This window comes from Diceros bicornis, chromosome 5 (genome assembly GCF_020826845.1).
Source record: "Diceros bicornis minor isolate mBicDic1 chromosome 5, mDicBic1.mat.cur, whole genome shotgun sequence".
Taxonomy (NCBI): Eukaryota; Metazoa; Chordata; class Mammalia; order Perissodactyla; family Rhinocerotidae; genus Diceros; species Diceros bicornis.
In genome coordinates, this window is record NC_080744.1 from 80266665 (window position 1) to 80287425 (window position 20761).

Here is a 20761-nt window from a genome sequence, read left to right on the forward strand (position 1 = left end):
CCTGGAACGTGAAAATGCCATCCTCAGAGATAGCCAAAACATCTTTACCCCTCAGATCTGGGTGTTTCCTCTGCCTCATTCCCGTGTTCTCTTTCCAGGAAACTGTTTTCAGAAGGGAAAGAGGCTTTTGCTGCCTTGATGCCTGTGAGAACTGGTGGTCTAGAAGAAATGCGCAGTAGAAGGTGGAAGGTGCAGGCCTTGGGCATTTTAGGCCCTTGTTATTCAAAGCAGGGTCCAGAAGCAGCAGCACTGGCGTTACCTGGGAGCTCGTTAGAAATGCAGAATCTCAGGCCCACCCAGACCTGCTGAATCCGAGTCTGCGCTGTAGCAAGACCCCCAGGGATTCGTGCGCACTCTCAGGTATGAGGAGTGCTGCTGAGGCCGTTCTCTGTGCTGCTGGAGCAATCAGGTTGCATGTCCCACTCTGCAAATGACAACCTTTTATAAATAATTTGGAGTGGGGTGGGGAGTTAAGAGTGATAGTATCTTAGTGATGATTCTCATGGAATAAAGATAGCCTCTGAGGGGTTAAATACCTTTTCATTCGGATTTTAGTGGCTTCGGACTAGCTTTTGATTAACTTTACCTTCAGGTAATTATATAAGTGGACACACCCATTTCCTTAGTACTTTGTATCTTTCTTCCGGAAGGTTGACCTGTTTTGCTAAATGTGAGTAACCTTTCTGCTGAGCTCTTGCCCATTTAAACAGGTCCACCTTGGAGATCTAGAAAGCAGAGTGAATGAGGCAGCTTTGAACAGCGGGACTGGGTAAGCATGAGGGCCCTTCCTGTGGGCTCCATTGAGAGCCTCAGGTTGGAACTGGAGGAAGTGTCAGAGTTATGACAGATAGGCACAAAAGAGCAGGGGACTGCGGTCCATGTGGTCTACAAAGTGGAGTGGCGTGGGCTTCCGGAGCAGGTGGGTCCGCTCGGCCCAGGGTGGTCTAAACTCTTAGAGGGAGTGTACGTCCAGTCAGCAGCAGGGTTTCAGTTTACGCTACAAGGACTGCAGAATTTTGTTGCAAGTTGTCTTTAAATTGGCCAGTTGTTGGGCATAAGTATCAGTTTCCTCTCGCATGTTTGGAAAGGAGGGTCCTTGGCAAGGCCATCGACGTTACCGGCCCCGTGGGTCCAGTTTCATGTGGAGATGGCTGTTGGCTCCACCCTGTGGGGCTGGCTGTGCGCCACCAAAAGGTCCAGCCACTGGGACCAAATGGATCAGTTCCACCTTGGATTAGCTAATCTTTAGCCAGTGTTTATGGCTGGGATAAGTGCTTGGTTTGGTCAGAAATCATTGATCCTGTAGGTGTGGGATAGAACAGAGCTGCAGGAACTGCTCTGACCTGCCGTTGTCTTTCAAAGACTTGCTTTCATGTGTACGTTCTTAAAAACGAAAACCCACATCCAAGTGGAGCCACTGGCCTTGGCGGGTGTTGACAGTCTCACCACTTCAATGCTTGCTCAGGTGGAGACCCCGGGAACTCTCCTAGGACAGCCACAAGCAGCCACGGGCATTCTAGACCATACCCCTTTGGCCTATTCGGTCTTCACCCAGAATTCATGGTCCCATGCCTGTTTTCACAATTAGCTGGCTCTCCACGAAGAGTACTTCTTCAGTTGTGTTTTCAGGAAAATTCCTCCTCTTCCTCACAGGACCAGCTCTTTCAATCCAGAAAAATGAGCGCTATAAATTCAGCCATCAACTTTCATCTCTGTATTACTTGTGGCACCTCTTGGTCTTTTTGTTCATAGGTTATCATAATGGAAATTACAGGCATAGCTGTGGAGTAGAGCAGCTTGTATGAGGGCCCATGATTTTCTTATGAAGAACAGAGGAGTCTTTCTGAGCTATCATCTCAGTCCAATCCTGTGATTCTGCAGTTTTAAGGCTGTTGCCACAGGCAGAAGTACTCTATTAAAATCAAAACAGAGCCCACAAAACCATGTCCTTGGTGGCATCTGGATGGTCTGAGTGTATCCTTTTTCACCCCTTAGAAGGGACATCCAGAAGGAGGGACTCCAGGTCGAGTGTGAGACCCACCCCGCGAGCTTCTGGCTGCGGGGCTGACCCTTGTTCTTCTCTTTCCCCTCTAGGGCCGGCAGGGCCTAGGCTCCATTTTCGTCTGGGCATCGGGGAATGGTGGGAGAGAGGGGGACTACTGCTCCTGTGACGGCTACACCAACAGCATCTACACCATCTCCGTGAGCAGCACCACCGAGAATGGCTACAAGCCGTGGTACCTGGAGGAGTGTGCATCCACCCTGGCCACCACCTACAGCAGCGGGGCATTTTATGAGCGGAAAATCGTGAGTTCTCTTGGTGGAGAGCTTAGGATATGTGCCTCAGCCCTTTGGGGATGAGATCCTTTTCCTCTTAACAAAGAGATGAGCCGGGTTGAGGCCAGTTTGTTCTTGGTCCCAGGGTACCAGCCTCACCCATCAGTGAACTAGTTGTGCCTCGAGGTAAACCCCGATCCTTTGGCAACCGTCCTCACACCCTGCCTTTCTAATTTTTGCACAGAATACCAATTAAAACCCTTTCTGGCTTTAGAGATCTAAAAATGTCATTTAAGAATGGGGTGCGTTCTCAGCACGATGTCTCCTTTTAGCTCTCTCAAATTCTGTGGTCACATCGCTTGGGATCCAACTGACCGCTTCAGTTTCAATGTGCAAAATAGAGTAAGAGCAAGTCTTGGTTTTATACTGAAACATTTTAGAAATCCACGTGTTCTTCTAGGCATTCCCTTCCTGCAAAGGGACTTCTCCTGGACGCTAAGTCGAGCAGTGGTTTCTGTCTGGTACACTGACTTCAAGGAATCATGCTTAATTTATCTTTGAAAAAGTAACTGTTATCGTTTAGTGTATGGGTGGGGTTTGTGCCCCATCCTTCTCTACATGCTTTCCTACTTTAAAAGTAAGAGGGGAGGCTTTGAAGTTGTGATTAATGCAGAACTCAAATGCACAGTCATTAGTTTGGTTTTCAGACGTTTTAAAAATGAGAGCATGGAGCTGGCCAGGCAGGGTTTAATTTTAAAGCTCACGAGCGTCTTTTCATTTCTCTTGCTGCTTAGCCACATCTTTAGAAATTATTTGCAAATGTATTTTTACATTTTCTGTGGGAGCGTACAGGCTTCCTGTTCTCCGCTTTGCTCCGCTTTGGCTGAAAGGTCAGCCACGATCGTTCAGCCGCCAGCCTGGCAGCGGCCCGGGCTGGTTAACGAAGGTATTAATTTAAGTTGTTATTTTCCGTTTCCACTGGAGCACGCGCCCTGGACGGGCAGCCGAGATTGTGAATGGTGTCCTGTTCCTTTAGGAACCTGGCTCATTTGAACTCGGGCATGCTGGAGTCTTGTTAAACAGCTGCCTGTGCGGAAACCTGACAGGGGTGCGAGGTGGAGGTTGTGTTGTTGGACACTTTGTCCCCGGGGCTTCGTGCTGGAGGACACTGTTTCCCATCCCTGGGAGCAGGCTGCAGCTTTATTTGCTTAATGAATCACACTGCGTGTGCGTTTGTGTGTGTGCACGTGTGCGCACACGCCTTCGCTACAAAATGCCTTCATTCCTTTTTCTTTCTTTAAAAAATCTCTTTGCTGAGCAGTAACGTATGCATGAGAAGGCTGTAGTCGGGGGAGGGGTGAAAGAGAAAACGCTCACCATAGTTGCTGTCCTGGAACTCTTCTCTGATAATACAGAGGGCATTTTATTTTTTTTCAGCTAAACTAGAGCCAGATTTTTGCTCTCAATCCCCTTAGTGATGCTGCAAGGGGATGAGCAACCGCTCTGGACGGTCAACCGCTCCCCATCTGCATAGTGCAGGCAGGCGTCTGATGGAAATCAAAGTTCTGTCCCCTCCGTACTCTTCATTCCTCTCTGTCGGTGATTGCCGGCCAGCGTCCTCCTGAAGGAAGGATTGCCCGCTGAGACGTGACTCTGGATAAAAGGAGTAACACCAAAGGCGAGCGTCTCTCCCTCGTCCACTCATTGGCTCTTCCATTCGTTCACTGAACATGAGCCGTGTTCCATGCACGATGTTTGGTCTCAGGAGGGGCACTGCCCACCATGATTCAGCCATCCCCTCCCCACAGGGAGACCCCTCTGCTCACTTCCCGGTAGTCCTTTCTCTGAGGCTGGAGAGCCAGTCGTGGGCCTCACCTGCTCCTGAGAGCTTGGCCTCCCGCCCAGTTAGTTTCCCTCACTGGCCACCATTTACTGAGTGTAAGTATGTGCCAGGTGCCAACTGTGACTGTCACAGAAGCCCTATGAAGGACATATCATTATGCCCATTTGCAGGTGAAGATCCTGGGGTCAGAGAAGTTGCATCCTCGTCCCTGCTCTCTTGCCCTCCGCTGCCTCCCCAGCCTCGAGGTGCCTTAGTCCTGCTGAACGGGGAGGGAGGAGGAGGCTGGTCTCTGCCAGCGTTCCTGTTGAATCTTCCTGTGTGTATGACGTGGCTGGATCTCCTCTCACTGGCTGATTGGCAGCACAGCTGAAATGTGACAAAGGAAGATTCTCTGTTTGGAAGAGGATCTGGATTGTTATCACTGGGGAAATTCATTCTCAAGGGTTATGCAGATGGGCTCCTGGAGCCTTGCAGTTGGTGGGTGCATTAGTTTCCTATTGCTGTCATAACATACTGTCCCAAACTTAGCAGCTTAAAACCACACAGGTTTATTATCTCATAGTTCTGTAGGTCAGAAGTGCAACAGCCTCCACAGGGTCTCTGTTCTGAGTCTCACGAGGCTGAAATCCAGGTGTTGGCTAGGCTGTGTAACTTTCCGGAGGCTCTGGGGAGAATCCGTTCCTTGATCATTCAGGTTTTGGCAGAATTTAGTTCCTTGTGGTTATAGGACTGAGCTCCCGTTTCCTTGTGGGCTGTCTGCTGAGGGCTGTTCTCAGCTTCTGCAGGCCACCCACAGTCCTTGGCTGCAGTCCCCCTCACTCCCCCTTCAAAGCCAGCAATGATGGGTAGGGTACCTCTTATGCCTCGTCTCTCTAACAAAAATTTCTGCCTTGTTCTACATTGAAGGGCCCTGTGATTACACTGGGCCCACCTGATAATCCAGGATTCTCTCTCTGATTTAAGGTTAGCAACCTTAATTCCATGTGCAAAGTACACGGGAGTAACACTAGGACCAAACTCTCTTCTAGCACAGTAGATGTCAGTCAGCTGAACCCACACGTGCTGATCGCACGGTGGCTGCTTCTCCATTTCAGTTCAGAGGCAAGGTACAAATCAGGCCATGCGATGGTGAGGTCCAGAATCAATACCCCACCCAGCCTGGTGTCAGCACCTCAGAGGAGGGCGTGCAGAGCCTCTCAGTTGGCAGAGCCAGCTTTGCGTTCCTGAAGAGAACGGTGGGCTTTGTCACCCCACACAGCAGGCCCTGTGAGGTCGAGAAGGCTCCAGATTATCTGCTTCTGCAGATGGAACTGGGTGCTTTGGGACACTTATCAGCTCTCTGAGGAGGGTGTCCTGGTGGAGAACCATCTATGACCTTCTATGACCGACTTAGGACCTTCTGGCCAAAGGCAGGAACATTCTCTGGGTCACCCTGACACCTTCATGAGTTTCCACCTGCTCTAAAGTCAGGGGTGTCTTGGAGGTCATTAACGTGGGCTCTGGCAGGTGGTATTGCCATGGGGACTCTGCCGTGGAGAGCCCCTCTTTGTTTCGTTTTGTCTCACCTTTGTGTAGCGTGCACAGCTGCATAGTGAGGGGATGTGGCTTCCAGCTGCTTGTCTTCCCTCTGCCTTGTCTCCCTGCTCTCGCCCCACAATCAGCTCGTTCCTGTAGTGGGTCCTTTTTTTTTTTTTTTTTGCTAAGGAAGATTGGCCCCGAGCTAACATCCATTGCCATCCTCCTCTTTTTGCTGAGGAAGATTGGCCCTGGGCTAACATCCATGTCCATCTTCCTCTACTTTATATGTGGGACGCCTGCTACAGCATGGCTTGATAAGCAGTGTGTAGGTCCGTGCCCGGCATCTGAACATGCGAACCCTGGGCCGCCAAAGCGGAGTGCGCGAACTTAACCACTACGCCACCAGGCCGGCCCCCATTTTTTACATATGAGAGCAAAGCAGTTTATCAGGGAGTACCAGACATGGCGGAAACCTGGGTTACCAGGATATGTCTGTGTAGCACCTTTTCCATCCCTGGGACCAAGGATCACACTGCCCAGGGGCAGCATCTTGAGTAGCCTCTGACTTCTCCTGAGAGCTGACTTAGCTTCTTGCCACCCTCTTGCCCAGGTCACCACGGATTTGCGTCAGCGCTGCACCGACGGCCACACTGGGACCTCAGTTTCAGCCCCCATGGTGGCGGGCATCATTGCCTTGGCTTTAGAAGCAAAGTAAGTCCCCACCTACCTTCCCTTCGTTTCCTTTTTTTAAAAGATTTTTATTGTGGTAAAATACACATAACATAAATTTACCAGTTTTAAGTGTACAGTTCATTAAGCACATTCACATTGTTGAGTAACCACCACTACTATCCGTATCTAGAACTTTTTCATCATCCCAAACTGAAACCCTATTACCCATTAAACAACAGCTCTCTGTATTAGTCTGCTAGAGCTGCCATAACAAACTACCACAGATTGGGCAGCTTAGACAACAGAAATTGATGATCTCACAATTCTGGAGGCTGCAAGTCTAAGATCAAGGTGTTGGCAGGTTTGGTTTCCTCGGAGGTGCCTTCTCCCTGTGTTCTCACATAGTCTTTCCTCTGTGTGTCTGTGTCTAGATCCTTTTATTTTTTTTTATTTTTATTTTTTTAATTTTATTTATTTATTTTTTCCCCCAAAGCCCCAGTAGATAGTTGTATGTCATAGCTGCACATCCTTCTAGGTGCTGTATGTGGGATGCGGCCTCAGCATGGCCGGAGAAGCGGTGCGTGGGTGTGTGCCCGGGATCGAACCCGGGCCACCAGCAGCGGAGCGGGCGCACTTAACTGCTAAGCCACGGGGCCGGCCCTGTCTAGATCCTTTTAGAAGGACACCAGTCAGATTGGATTAGGGCCCACCGTCGTGATTCCATTTTACCTTAATTAGGTCTTTAAAGACCATATCTCCAAATACCATCACATTCTGAGGTACTAGGGGTTAGGACTTCAACATATGAATTGGAGAAGGGGTACACAATTCAGCCCCCTAACACTCCCTGTTCCCGTTGCCCGAACCCCTGGCGCCCACCCTTTTATTTTCTGTCTCTATGAGTTTGACTACTCTAGGTACCTCATATAGGTGGAATCATACATATTTGTCTTTTTGTAACTGTCTTATTTCACGTAGCATAAGGTCCTCAAGGTTCATCCACGTTGTAGCATGTGTCAGGACTTCCTTCCTTTTTAAGGCCATCCTTAATGGTCACGAAGTGCTTCCTTCCGTTTTTCTTTGAAAGCTGACAGTCTTCCGCCTGTTGTAGGACCACAGGGAGCTAGGCGGTCAGAACCCCAGGCCTACCTCCTATTCTACATCACACACCAAAATCTTTCTTTAGGCTGCTACAGCTGCCCTTTATGAACTTTTAGTTCATAAATTGACAATACAATGGTGATGTTTTGTCTGTTGTAAGCTGAATAAAAACTCTAGAGTTGTTAGTGTGTGGATGGGTCGGAAAGAAAAGACAGTTTGCTACACATGCAATCATGGTGTTAAAAACAAATTTTAGTTTAGACATCAAAACTGTCTCAGAACGACCCTGCCGTTTGAAGTAGTTGTTTGTTTATATGAGATTTTAAATGATTCAAAAATCATGTTTGAGTTGCTTAAATCCTTGTGATTATATATGTTTGCATGTTGGTTTGCACAAGGCAAAAGAGCATAAAACTCAAATGCTACCAGTTTAACAAAGGAACAGCTAAAGATTTTCAATTTTCAGGCCAAAATGTTAGCTTCTGTGTCCTGAGGCTCTTTTAAAAAACTCTGAATAATTAGTTACTTGTGTGTAAAGTTGCATTCACATGCTTAGCAATTCATTGTTTTATATTTTCTTTCATTCCATATTGGAAACATGCAGGGAATTTTGTGAGTTGAAACTAAATGGAAAACAAACCCTGCTTTGTGCTGGACTGTCCCATTAAACTTGGCCTGTGGACACATGAAATCTCTGATAGTCCTCTTCTTCATCATTTTACTCATCCTCTGAAATTTGCAGGTGGCGAACCAAGCAAACTTTATTGAAAACAGCATTAACTTAGAGGATTAGTCAAGGAAGGAGCAGGTTATCACCAGGGACCCTGAGGACCGAGTCTAGGAGATTTGGAGATTGGGATGGCTCGGGTGCCTGGGAGCAGGCCTGCTGGTCACGTGCACAGCATTGCCTTCTCGCTCTGTCCATTTCTACTGTAGCAGGAAGCAGGGCAAGGCCAGATCATTCTGGGTGGAGAAGCTCTCAGGGGTACAGGGAGGGCCTGCGGACAGCACATAACAAAAATGAAGAAAGACCCTCACGCATAAGAATTGTCCAAAGGTCATTCACAGTTTGGGGCAATCTTGGGACTTCTCATCAGTCCCTTCTTCATTGAGAAACATTTTCAACACCATTTCTTAGACATGTTTTCCATACAACTATGTTTGTGGTTTTGTTACCAGAGTCAAAAATAAAATGGGTTTCCCATAATAAGATGGTTTCTAAGGTTCACCATTTCTGGACCCATTCTGTCTTGAACTCTGAAGCTCATGCTTCCTGGCACCTTATGCTGAACTTCCAAGAGGACGAGCATTAGCCATCCTTGAGTAGGCCCTGCTGGTGTGAGCAGTAACTTTCACAGTCATGCAGGTAACAAGGGGTGCAGCCACGTCTGCTCTGTCGGAACTCCAAAGCCTGTGCCTGTGCCCACTCCACCAGAGTGCAAGGCCTTGGGCCACTCAGGGCCTCAGAATCCTCCTCTAACAGTGAGGTTGGCTATGGGCCTCCAGGAGGGGCAGTGGATAAGGGAGAGCAGGTCAGCCTGTGCCAAGCAAAGGCCTGGAAAATGGACTGAGGGACATGGTTGAGGTGAGGCAGCCAGGAGGCCGGTGACCGGCACAGTGGCAAGAACACGTTGGAAAAATCAGAGGAGGCCAGGGCTAGAGCCTGGAGAGTGTGAGCCCCAAGGGAGGAGTGCGTGTGTACCCCAAGACTCAAGCCACAGGCGAGCTCCTAGTAGGAAAACAGGCAAAGAGGGAACAATTGGTGGGAATGTAAAATGGTGAAGCCACTATGGAAAAGAGTGTGGCAGTTCCTCAAAAAATAAAGCATAGAATTACCTTGTGATCCAACAGTTCCACTTGTGGGTATATACCCAAAAGAACTGAAAACAGAGACTTGAAGAGATATTTGTACAATCATGTTTATAGCAGCATTATTCACAATAGTCAAAAGGCGGAAGCAACCTGTGTCCATCAGTAAATGCGTGGATAAATGAAATGTGGTATATCCATAAAATGGAATATTATTCAGCCTTAAAAAGGAAGGAAATTCTGACACATGTTACAACATGGATGAACCTGGAGGACGTTATGCTGAATGAAATAAGCCAGACACAAAAGGACAAATACTGTATGATTCCACTTAAATGAGGCTCCATGAGTCATCACATTTATAGAGACAGAAAGTAGAATGGTGGTTTCCAGGGGTTGGTGGAGGCGGGATATGGAAAGTTAGTGTTTAATGGGTGAAGAGTTTCAACTGGGGAAGATGAGAAAGTTCTGGAGACGGATGGTGGTGATGGTTGCACAACAATGTGAGTATACTAACAGCACTGAAGTGTACACTTAAAAATGGTTAAGATGGTAAATTTTGTGTTATGTATATTTTTAAACACACACAAACAGTGGATGATTGGAAAGATGACTGTGATGACTGTGGATGAGGACAGGCACTGGTCGAGAGGAGGGGGCGAGGGCTGCAGCGAGGGTGCTTCCAGCATTTGTCTGTGACCAGTCCTGATGCTGTGGACAGAGGGGGTTATAAGAGCATCATTATAAGATGGATCCTGTTTCCAGAGGTGTTAAAAAGACGGGAAAATGTACCTTAGAATCAAAGAAAGCTGATCTATGCATTTTTACTAGTGGGCGTGTGTTCTTTTAATGAAATGTTTCTACTTTGCACCAAAATGAATGTATTGTAAATTTAGAATTACTAAAATCTCGAATTATGGTCTGTAGGCAGTGGGTCCCCGCAGGTGTGGGATCTGGGCAGATGGTGGCTTGAGCGTGCTCTGGTGCACCATAGCATTTGCTCATTAGGGTGAAGAATAGCCCCAAATACTTACGAACATTTGCTGTTGTGGTAAGGATGCCCGTCTCTGCACTGCCACAATTGCCGCTACAGCCCTTGTACAAACTCAAGCCGAGCTTGGCAGCAAAGCTGGGTTTTTAATGCTGTGGATTTTAGGTCACCCATTGTGCTGTTTTATCTCAGGATTTAATCACTGGAAACCGTTCTTTACAAAGAGGTTGTGAAATAAACCCTTGCCAAGGCGTGGAGCCTGCGGGGCTTCCTCAAGTCCAGACTTGGGGCTGGCTCCCGACGCACCACCTCTGAATGGAGCTGTGCAGCCATCATTGGTGACCTGTGTGGCCTACAGCGGTCTGTCATTGTGTCGTTGCAGCAACCTGTTAACCTGGAGGGATGTGCAGCACCTGCTGGTGAAGACCTCCAGGCCGGCCCACCTGAAAGCAAGTGACTGGAAAGTCAATGGTGCTGGTCATAAAGGTGCGGCCGCGGCTCTCTATTAAGGGGTAACATGAATTTCTCAAAAAGAATCCCCAAATAACATAAATCATGTGTCACAGAATGAACAGTAGATATCCAGTGATTTAAGAAAAGTATCCTGGAACCTCTCACTGGCATTAAAGAAGAAATCTAAGGTCACTAGAATTCAGGATTCCCTAAACTTCACAACTTTTGCCACATCCAGGGACCACCTGTACCGGTGTTGACGTGATAGTTCTCTTTAAATTGACTTGCTTTTTTTTCCATAAAGAAATATGTTTTAAAAGGAGACTTTATTACATCTAGTTAATCATGAGCTTGATGTGTAGTTATATTTTTTCTAATGCACATTAAAACAAATCCATAATTATTTTGATAAATAATGTTTATGTGCCACCTAAGGGCAACTTGCGGTCTTAGCCCTGAGTAGCTCCATGATTTTGCAACTAGCCCTTAGTTTTCCTCATCTGTACACTGAAGACATTGAGATAGTTATGTAAGTTACTTTCTAACTATAAAACTTCTGTCAGGAAGCCCCCATGTTATAAAAGTAACTCATAGAACAGTGAGATCTCTACCCCAGCACAGCCTGGTGCAGACCCAGGCACCAGGAAATCAACCCATGGTGAGGACTTGTAACCCAGATATTCGGAGCCTCTCAAGGAGGTAATTATAGGACTGTGCCACTGGCTCTGTTTGTCTGGCTTCTTACCAGAGATACTTGAAAAAGATTTACATCCAGCCATGGTATGTGTGGAAGGACTTTTTTTTTTTTTTTCCTTTCCTGAAGCTCAGGTCCAACTATTTCAACACCAAGCCTGATACTACTATATGTAAAATATAGGTCAAGCATTGTTACTGTAAGTTCCAAGGGACATTCCTTTTAATAAGGAGGCCATTGATTAGGCCTAATGCATCTTTGTTTTGCAGGAGTGTTGGTGGTAGTGGTGTGCTGTAACAAGAGCTGACCTACATTTCAATTTTGGCCTAATTAAATAGGAAAACAGATTGTATCTAGTTCTCAACCTTGCGTCTTAAATTAAACTTTGAAACTCTCCTGCCTTGGCCAAAGGAAACATTGGATCGGGCCAGTTCACAAGTACTCACGGTCCCTGCCGCTCTCCCTGAACACCTGGGAATTCAGCAGGGAAAGAAAAGGGCAAAGAGCTGAGTGCGGCTTCGGTTCATTGTGTTTATTGCACGCCGTGGTCGTGTGAACCAAGGGGTCTCTGATTTTGTTCCTCTTGTCTGGTTTAAGATTCAGGGACTGCAGATGCCAACACATCCCTTTAATGTAAGGAAACCTGTTCTCATCTCATGAAAGAAAGTACTAGGCTTCTCCTACTGTGCACCAAAACAGGACTCGTGGGGCCGGCCCAGTGGCGCAAGCGGTTAAGTGCGCGCTCTCTGCAGCCGCGGGCCGGGGTTCGCCGGTTCGGATCCCAGGCGTGCACAGACGCACTGCTTGTCAAGCCATGCTGTGGCGGCGTCCCATATAAAGTGGAGGAAGATGGGCACGGATGTTAGCCCAGGGCCAATCTTCCTCAGCAAAAAAAAAAAGAGGAGGATAGGCAGATGTTAGCACAGGGCTGATCTCACAAAAAAAAAAAAAAAAAAAAGAAACGGGACTCGTTTCCTGGCCCATACTCCTGACCCGAAGGAGTGCAGTTCAGAGATCAGAGTAGAGCAGATGGGATCTGAGAGCAGTCCTCAGAAGGGCCGGTCCTGCAGCCCGGGGCTCTCTGGAGACAGTCCGGGCCCTTCCAGTCCTTGAGTGACAGACTATGCCAGGACCATGGTGGTCCCGAATCAGGTGCCCCACGCGGGAACCGGGCAGAGGGCGGGAGCCCGGCCTTGGTCTGTTCTGGGCGTGCGGGGAGCCGGTCTGAAGGGCCTGTCTTTTCAGTTAGCCATCTCTACGGATTTGGCTTGGTGGACGCAGAAGCCCTGGTCATGGAGGCGAAGAAGTGGACAGCAGTGCCCTCGCAACATGTGTGCATCGCCACCGTAGACAAGAGGCCCAGGTGAGGCTCTGCTCCAGCACTGTGCGGCTTTTCAGGCCCGTCGGTTTGGGCCTGACTCTGCTGTAAGGTATTGCGGGGGAAGTGTTCACACACACATTCCTGCACGTGTTGGCGAGGACACACCTGTGCGTGTGCAGGGTAGTGTGTGTATATGTGTGTCTGCATTTCTCTTACGGATTGTGACACTGGGGAAGGAATTGCTTCTTAACCCACGACCGTGTTGAGGCCTTTTGCTGTTGATTGCGGTTTCCCCTTTTGCAGCAGATGGCTCCATACTAGGGGAATTGGTCCCTTAGCCGGAACCCTCAGCCTCGCGTTGGAAATTCTTACCCATAATATGTCGCATAGCCGACTGGACCAGGGATCTGCCTGGCTCAGCCCTACCTGCCCTGAGAGCCCAAAGTGTGACTCTTTCACCGTGGCAGGAGTGGCAGCATCTGCCCCTTCTCTGTTGCAGGAGGGGTTTATTGTCCATGGCACAGAGCAGCTCTGTGCTGCCTTTGTCTGGACCCCAGTAACCTTCTTAAGGTTTGAGCACTGGGATTTTTTAACAAGCCTCGAGCAGTGTGCTGCCGGAGCCTGGCTTCATCTTTCTTCCCTGGTTAGGACACTCCCAGCGTTGCCTTTTGTAGTAAGTTGTCCTAAATCAGTTACATTTGTTCACTGAAATTTTTATTTAAAAAATAATCAACTGTAAAGAAAATCCGATGGCAAGAACTCTACTCTGTTAAGAGAGGAAATCAGGTTATTCTCCTGAGTCTGCTATTGCAGATATCCTTTTTAAGGAGAAAGGTGTTTCTCTAGGCCTTAATATCTGATGAAGAATGAAATGCATTTCTTTCTAACTATGACTGTTTATTACCCTTGGAGAATGTGTGTTTGAAAAAAGAAATGATGAGGTGATTAAAAGTGATCCTTACATTATCAACAAGTATAGATCACTGTCTTTGAGATCACCTCTTCCTTGAAGGCATCTACCTCTTATAATGTGCTCTTTTGCTATAAAATGTTGAGAAAAGTGTTTCTCAACGTTATGCAACAATGATGCCTGGCATATTGTGGGAATTCAGAAAGTATTTGTTGGGCGAATAGCCATGGAAACATCTTTTGAAAAATTACGTTTCCATCCTGCTGCTAATTGTGAAGACTGACTGCTGGGTGGTCCCTCCAAGGCCTAACAGGCCGGTCGGCCAGCAGGCAAGTCTCAATCTCGCCATTTCTCTAGGGAGCCTTAGACTGTCAAGTTTAGAAGAAAGGGGAGGTTCTCTGAGATAAAGGAGACCTTTGCTTTCTTTTGCTTGGTCTGTTGGAAAATGCCCAACACATGGATGATCGATCTCCAGGTAAGGTGACCTGGGCTCCTGTGAGCTGGGTCCTGCCCACGAGGCTGCTGTCTGACCCGGTGCCGTGTCCAGGGCCCGCAGCTCTTTCCTCCCGCTGGTCTCCCCGTCGGGGCGGCTCCTGAATGAAGCATTCTTCTCCTGCCAGAAATAGTTTTAAGATGGTAGAGTGGTGCCTAGGTGGCGAAGGGTTGTTTTTATTTTTATTTTATTTTGTTTTTTAAGTGAAAGCACAGGGAGTCTAGACAGCGCAGGTTGAGGGAACCAGCCATAACATACAGTGTGACATTGTTCCTGTCCTTTGAGGAAGGAAAGGACTCTGCAGATTCCAACAGAGGGGAAGAATCAGACTTCTGTTTCTAAAGAAAAATCTTCTTTACATTTAGCAGTTTCAGACTCTTTCTAGAATTTTCAGCCAACCCGCTGTCCCAAACCACTGGCTTCACTGCACACTCAATTGTTCCCAAGGACATAAGAGCCTCCAGAGAGAGAGAGAACATGCGCTATTACTGTGTGGAAGGGAGATGCCTCATCACACCTTTGGGCTTTATCTCTTGGCGGAGAGCTCCGGCCTGCCTGTCAGGGTCATTTGAACCAGGGCTGCTGAGCATCCGCAACAGTTAGGGCCAGTTTCCTTCATCAGAGTTCTTGTCTGGCTTTGCCTAAGCTGCTGGGATCCTTTGGCTTGAAAATGAAAAGGACGAGTTCCCACACACCTGTTTGTCGTCTCCCTCCCGCTGCTCCCTCTCCACGTGTGGTTTTTGGTCCAGCTTTCCACCGAGAAATGTCCACTCTCTGGGCATCATTCTGGTTTCTCCATCTCTTGGTCGAATCCTAAGACTCTCAGAATGTCCCAAACTTGGCCCCAGTTGCTTCCCGTGGTGGAGAGCAGGAAGGGAAAGAGAAAGAGCTAGAGAAAGCAAGCATCTCTGTTTGTCTGGCCTTCCCATGCGTGTACCATGCTACCACGTGTGATATGTTTCCCTGCCTTTCCTCTTCAGTAGAAGGGACATCCCACCTAGTGTGGTGAAGGTCGGAGAACTGTGTTCATTGAACACTAAGTATTGGCCTTCTAGAGGAGACTGTGGCCACATCTGCCATTTCTGTAGTAATGCCACCAGTGTTCTGAATTAGAGGGCTCGGGTATTGATGGTCACATACAGGGGCAGGAATGAGGAGCAGTGACATCTCTCTGCCCTCTCCTGCCCCTCAGCTCTGATCTGGCCTTCCTCTCCTGGGATGTGTCACTGTTCAGGGAGACAGTCCTCATGGCCATTACAGGAGGAGTCACTGGACCACCCTGTCAGCAGATCCTGCCTGTGGCTCAAACACTAGCCTTGTGCCCACTGTGCCTTGAATGACTGCTCGGGTGTCTGTTGGTGTCCCTCTGCTGGACTGCTCTGTCCAGTACCACCCATGCCTACACTTGAGTCATGCTCAGGCAGAAAGAAGCAGAAAGGCCCACAGCACAGCACAAGAAAGGCTGCAGTGGAGGGAAGCCAGGCTGTCATTACAGACACGCGAGAAGCGGCCCCACCAGGAGGAAGCTGTTACCGATTCTCTCTAATTTGAAGAAAGGCCATACAGAGACCTCAAGCAGTATATCAACATTTCTAGTCTGGACACTACATCTAGGGACTGTGGAGTTTGAGATTTATCGTGTCTCTGTCTGGATCCCCCTCGTGAGAGAGAATAAGTCCCTACGATCATGCAGAAGGTCAGGGAGCCCAAGAGGAGAGGCTGGAAGAGAGGGGACCACAGGGGCGGGAGCGAGGAATGAGGGGGGCCAGGCCCCCTTGCTCTGAGGCACTGCTAGGTCTCGCTGAGCCGTCTTTTTATAGCCTGTCACTCACCCCACCTCAAAGAAGCCTGAGCCCCCAGAACAGAGGCCATGGTGTCTGACCCACCTCTCCGGCACTCGCGGGGGCCAGAGCACATCATAGACAGCTTTCAGTGAATGCTAAGTCTAAGTGCAAGGGCAAGGGGAAATCACTTGAACTTGACAGGTACTGTTGCGAAAGAGAATGACTCGTTCGAGTCCTTACAGGTGACACCAGATGAAACTATGAGCTGGACCTGGGTCTCTGTTGGGATATTCAAACACATGTAGAAGACGCCTTTGCCTAGTCTTGGGCACAAACGGTTTTAAATCTACTTAGAACGTTTCTTCAATTAAAGGAAGGTAAATAGGATCATGACCAGTGACATCGGCCTCTGCAGAATTATTTAAAAGTCTGTGTGTGTTAGATAGAGAAGGACAAAATTGATACTTTTATAACCTTTCAAAAAGTGAAAAGGAAAATCAAGCTGAGTATAATTCCTATGAATAAGAAAGAGGCCAGCTGTTAAATATCTTCTTTGGTTGACCCTTAGGATTTTTCTAGCCAGCACTTCCCTTGCGTCTTTAAAAACCCAGCTACTGTGAAACAGTTTATGACATCCAGGACTCCCTGCTCTGTGCTGGAAAGACAACAGCAAGAGAGTCGTTTAAAGCAATGAGAACTTACCTACTCGTCTTCGGTTTTAGCAGATTTGGAAAGTTACCATCCATCCAGAGTTTACAGTTTAGTGTGACTTGTCTTTTATTTAAAGAATTCACACACACAAAGATATTTCAATCCTAAAAGCTTTGAATATTAAGGCTATGATGCTTTGAATATTAAGAATCATCTATAGAGCAATCTATTTATAGGTGTTCAAGAATCAAGGATTAACCTGTGGATTAACCACATACTACTTACTCTTTTGGTCTTTCATTAAACCAGACCACGGTAATGGTCATTTATAACGATTCTACTTATAAATAAATCAATCAGTATAATGGATAATAAGATAATGGATAATGATCATCAGGCACTTACTCTGCATCAGGTGTTGTTCTAAGCACTTTGTGTGTGTTCATTCATTCAGAATCCCCAACAACAGTGTGAAGTTGGGAATTATTTTTATCCCTATTTTAGGGATGAAGAAACTGAGGCACAAAGGAGTTAACAGCCCGGGGCTGAGCTGCTGCCCCAGGCTGCCTGTTTCCAGAGTCCACCTTGCCTCTCTGGGATGAGCACATCACAGGACCTCAGGTCATACTGAACAAGTAGAGTGACCTGCACATTACCCAGAAGAGACCTTTCCTTCCTTTCCTCTGTGTCCCCAGCCTGCTGGGCACACTGGCCCCGAGGATGGGAAAGCACCTTGGCCCTGCTACCTGGAGGCTCCTCCAGCAAGCAGGTGAGGCCACATGGCCACCACGTCCTGATGGAGTACCTGTGCGGCTGGGACCCACGTCGGCCCGACTCCAGAACCCTGCTGTGCTGCAGCACACAGCCTGGTTTCACATCTTTGTAGAAAGCTAAAAGCCCCTCTTTCCTTTGGGCTCTCTCTGTCCTGTGCATGTTCCCCCCACATCCCACCCAGCACCTCCCTCCAGGCATCTAACTCCTGAGCACTCCTGGGTACTGTATGAGGCCCTTCTGGTTTCTTCTGTCACGTCATTCTTATACAGGGCATGCCTGGGTGTCCTAAGAGAACTTGTGGGGTGCTCTGCAGTCCTGCCCTGGGGGTAACCATACCTGGGCCCATGACATTTGTTCCTGATGTCCCTTCAGACATGGCGAACTTGAGTAAGCTATCTGTTTTCCAGCAGCCTTTGCCCTTCCTAGCGTATTTTTTTGACACAAACCTGTTTTCCCCAGATTGTAAATGCGGCTTACTTCTAAAATTAGTATTTGAGTTTGAACACTACAGTCAATTCTCGTTATTCATAGTAGTCATGTTCTATGAAGTCATCACAAACCCTGAATTTGCAAAAACAGAACCATCACTTCCAGGAGAAATACAGGATTAGGTTCCCATGAGCCTCTGGTCACAACATTTTCATCAACTGATAACACAGAACCTTGTATTTTATGGGTTTCTGTTTAAAGATACCTTATTTGATCCATTAACTTCGAACTCACGGTCAACAGCACTATAACTCTGCCTGCATGAAGCTCATCTAGCACACGTGTATTCTCTGTAGGGCACCTTGCAGCCTCCCTGCACTGGACCCCAGACAGCACGACGCTTGGGGGCCATTTTAAATAGCAAAACCACCAATGAAAAACACAAAATGTGAAAAACGTGGCACTAAATAGACTACCAAAAGGATACTTGTTTACAGTATGAGCTCAAACAAGAAGGCAGAGTGTCGCCTTGTTCAGCCTCAGCTCAGAACATGTATATCAGGCAACTCACATATTCTGCTGCTCTGCGTGTTTCTGCAAACGATCACAAATGCACCACAAGTATTGATTTTGGGGTTACAAAAATATGTTAGTGAGTAGGTGAATTGCAAATATGGAGTCATGAATAAGGAGGATTGACGGTATATTTTATTGTCTTTATTATTCCCGATCAGATTGAATCTTAGAATGTTAGAATTGGAAGGAATGTTTAAAGCCAGCTAATTCAGCCCCCTCAGTTCACATAGAAGAAAAATATATACTATAAACTTAATTGTTATATTAAAGAACTGTATAGCCCAATTAATCATGGACAGCATTGTCTAAATTAATGTACTAGATTAGCCTCTTTTTTTTTTTGAGTTAAATTTTATTTCCAGCCTAAATGATGTGCTATGGTGGATAATCAAAAGTAATTTCATCTAAGGAAAATTCTAAATATGAACTAATATGAGTAAGAAAATACCCAGAATCTGTCTTCCTCCAACCCTAATGACCATCCTCTCAAGAACGTTCATCCAAGAACATAGATCTAAGAAGTGACTGAGAAGCTTCTTGCTCTCCCCACACAGCTCTCTCTGTGCCCTCCAAAAGACCAAGTTGTTTTCCTACAGTTTAATTTAACGAATCTGTCCCAACTAACCCTTCTTGTTACCCTTTAGGAGGTCGGTGAAAGGGTTTCCTGGTTGACCTTCCCTTGTAGGTCCTTGGTTCTGCAGCAGCCTCTTCTCCCCGAGACAGATGCCAAATACAACAGAGAGAAAGGCGCTGCTGCCTTCCGATTCTCAGCCTGATCTCAGAATTGTCTAATGAGGACCTTGCCCGCAGCCCTGCAGCTTGGGAGAGCTGTATTGCCCTGGAGGTGCTCTGTGCCAGGGCACAGGTCAGCCCTTGGAGCTGAGCTGAAGAGAGGTCTGCAAGGTGGGAGTGAGAAATCTTGACCCGTAGTAGCTGCCCAGCTAGGGCAGAAAGACAGGTGGAGTGGTGGAGTGTTTCCCCCACCACTGACCCGTGGCCACTGACCCTCCGCTTTCCCTGCCGCTTGGTTTACTTGAGGATTTTAATCTTTGGCTCCCAGTGTTATTCTGATGTCATAAGATTCTAAGTGTTGTAATTTGGCGAGTGCGTTGAATAAGCGAATTGGGAACTTATTTCTACATCTTTACAAGATATTAGATGGTATTGCCCTGGAGGAAACTAGAAGGAGGCCCAAGTAGTGGTCTGGAGGCACCAGGAAGTGATGAAGCTGCTGGTTGGTAACCCTCCGCCCCTCAGGAGAAGGGAGCTGCTAAAGGGACATTGGGATGAAAGAACATCTGGAGGATCAGTAATTAAGTCTGAAATGTGGCTCAACGGGAAGTGACAAGCCTCTGTCCTCAGAGACCTTTTCAAAGTAGGGCAGTCTCCACAGCTTAGTATCACTGGGTCTGGAAGTAGGTCTTGTGGGGTCTTTTAACTCCTTGGGTTCCTTTAGGGTCCTAGGTGGGCTTTGTGTACACAGATGACAGTTCCAGAGTTTAATAGTCGAGGAACATTTTTAGTTATCTTGGGAACCTAAAGTTCTTTCTATATCTATTTTCACAAATAAAGTACAACTTAGCTGTGTTCGTATGACAGAGATAATCCCTGCACTTTGTTTAACCTAAAAAAATAAATTGCTTTGCTGTTGATTTGCATTTTCCATGTTATCTTGGAAATAACCGTAGGGTGGGAAGTAACTTCTGGTTTTTTCATTGGCAGTGTCCCTTTCTGCCTTGGAGGTAATCCTTACCAAGCAATGGCTTCTCATGTTTGCCTTCCCCACTTCTACTTGGAGTTTCTATCTGAAATACAGAAAAATTTCAGCTCAACTATTCGTGAAACATTTCCAAGCCACCACCACTCCCTTTTGTTAAGGAAATTAAAAAGCCTGCTGATTTGGGATGTTGGGATGTTTGTTTCAATAAAGGCAACAGAAATGAAATGTGGGGAGGGCTAACTGCACTTGAGGAGGATAACAATTCGCTGACCTTGAGTGGCTGTCCTGGGCTCCCCACCTCCCCTAGAACTTGCAGAAATGGGGAGGCCTGGTGGCCATAACAGTGAGCTTTCACAGTTAGAGATTCTGGTAAAAACTAATTGTTACATTGAGCCTCATTCCCCGGAGGCAGAGCTCCTAGCCCCCAGGTGAGGGTAATGTCTTAGCTTTGGAAACCTAACCAATCTAGGCCTTTAACGTAGCTTAAAACAGCATCTGAAGGAGCTGTGTGTGCCCGCCCCAGCCAGCCACCCTGCAGGTAGCAGCAAAGGGCCCCTGTGCGTCGGACCCAGCCATCCCTTCTGACCTCAGGGAGCCTAGCAGCTGAGTCCCTTAGCAGGAGTGAGAACGTCAAATGCAAGAGGCTTCCGTGATCTCATTGAGTATTAAACACTCCTTGAGATGCATTTTTCTCTAGGTGTTGACACTATGGGCTGGGCAGGGGGAGGCGGCAGGTGAGGGTGGG

The 20761-nt window shown here is 47.4% G+C and overlaps 1 protein-coding gene across 2 annotated transcripts in view; it reads left to right on the plus strand.

Annotated features, from left to right (window-relative positions):
• PCSK6 (proprotein convertase subtilisin/kexin type 6) overlaps positions 1-20761 on the plus strand; it is a 187898-nt gene that overhangs the window by 99956 nt on the left and 67181 nt on the right. For both annotated transcript variants that reach the window (XM_058542304.1, XM_058542305.1), the window contains exons 8-11: positions 2095-2307; positions 6249-6349; positions 10594-10697; positions 12604-12721. In XM_058542304.1, the coding sequence (XP_058398287.1) occupies positions 2095-2307; positions 6249-6349; positions 10594-10697; positions 12604-12721 (536 nt within the window). The remainder of the gene's footprint in view (positions 1-2094; positions 2308-6248; positions 6350-10593; positions 10698-12603; positions 12722-20761) is intronic.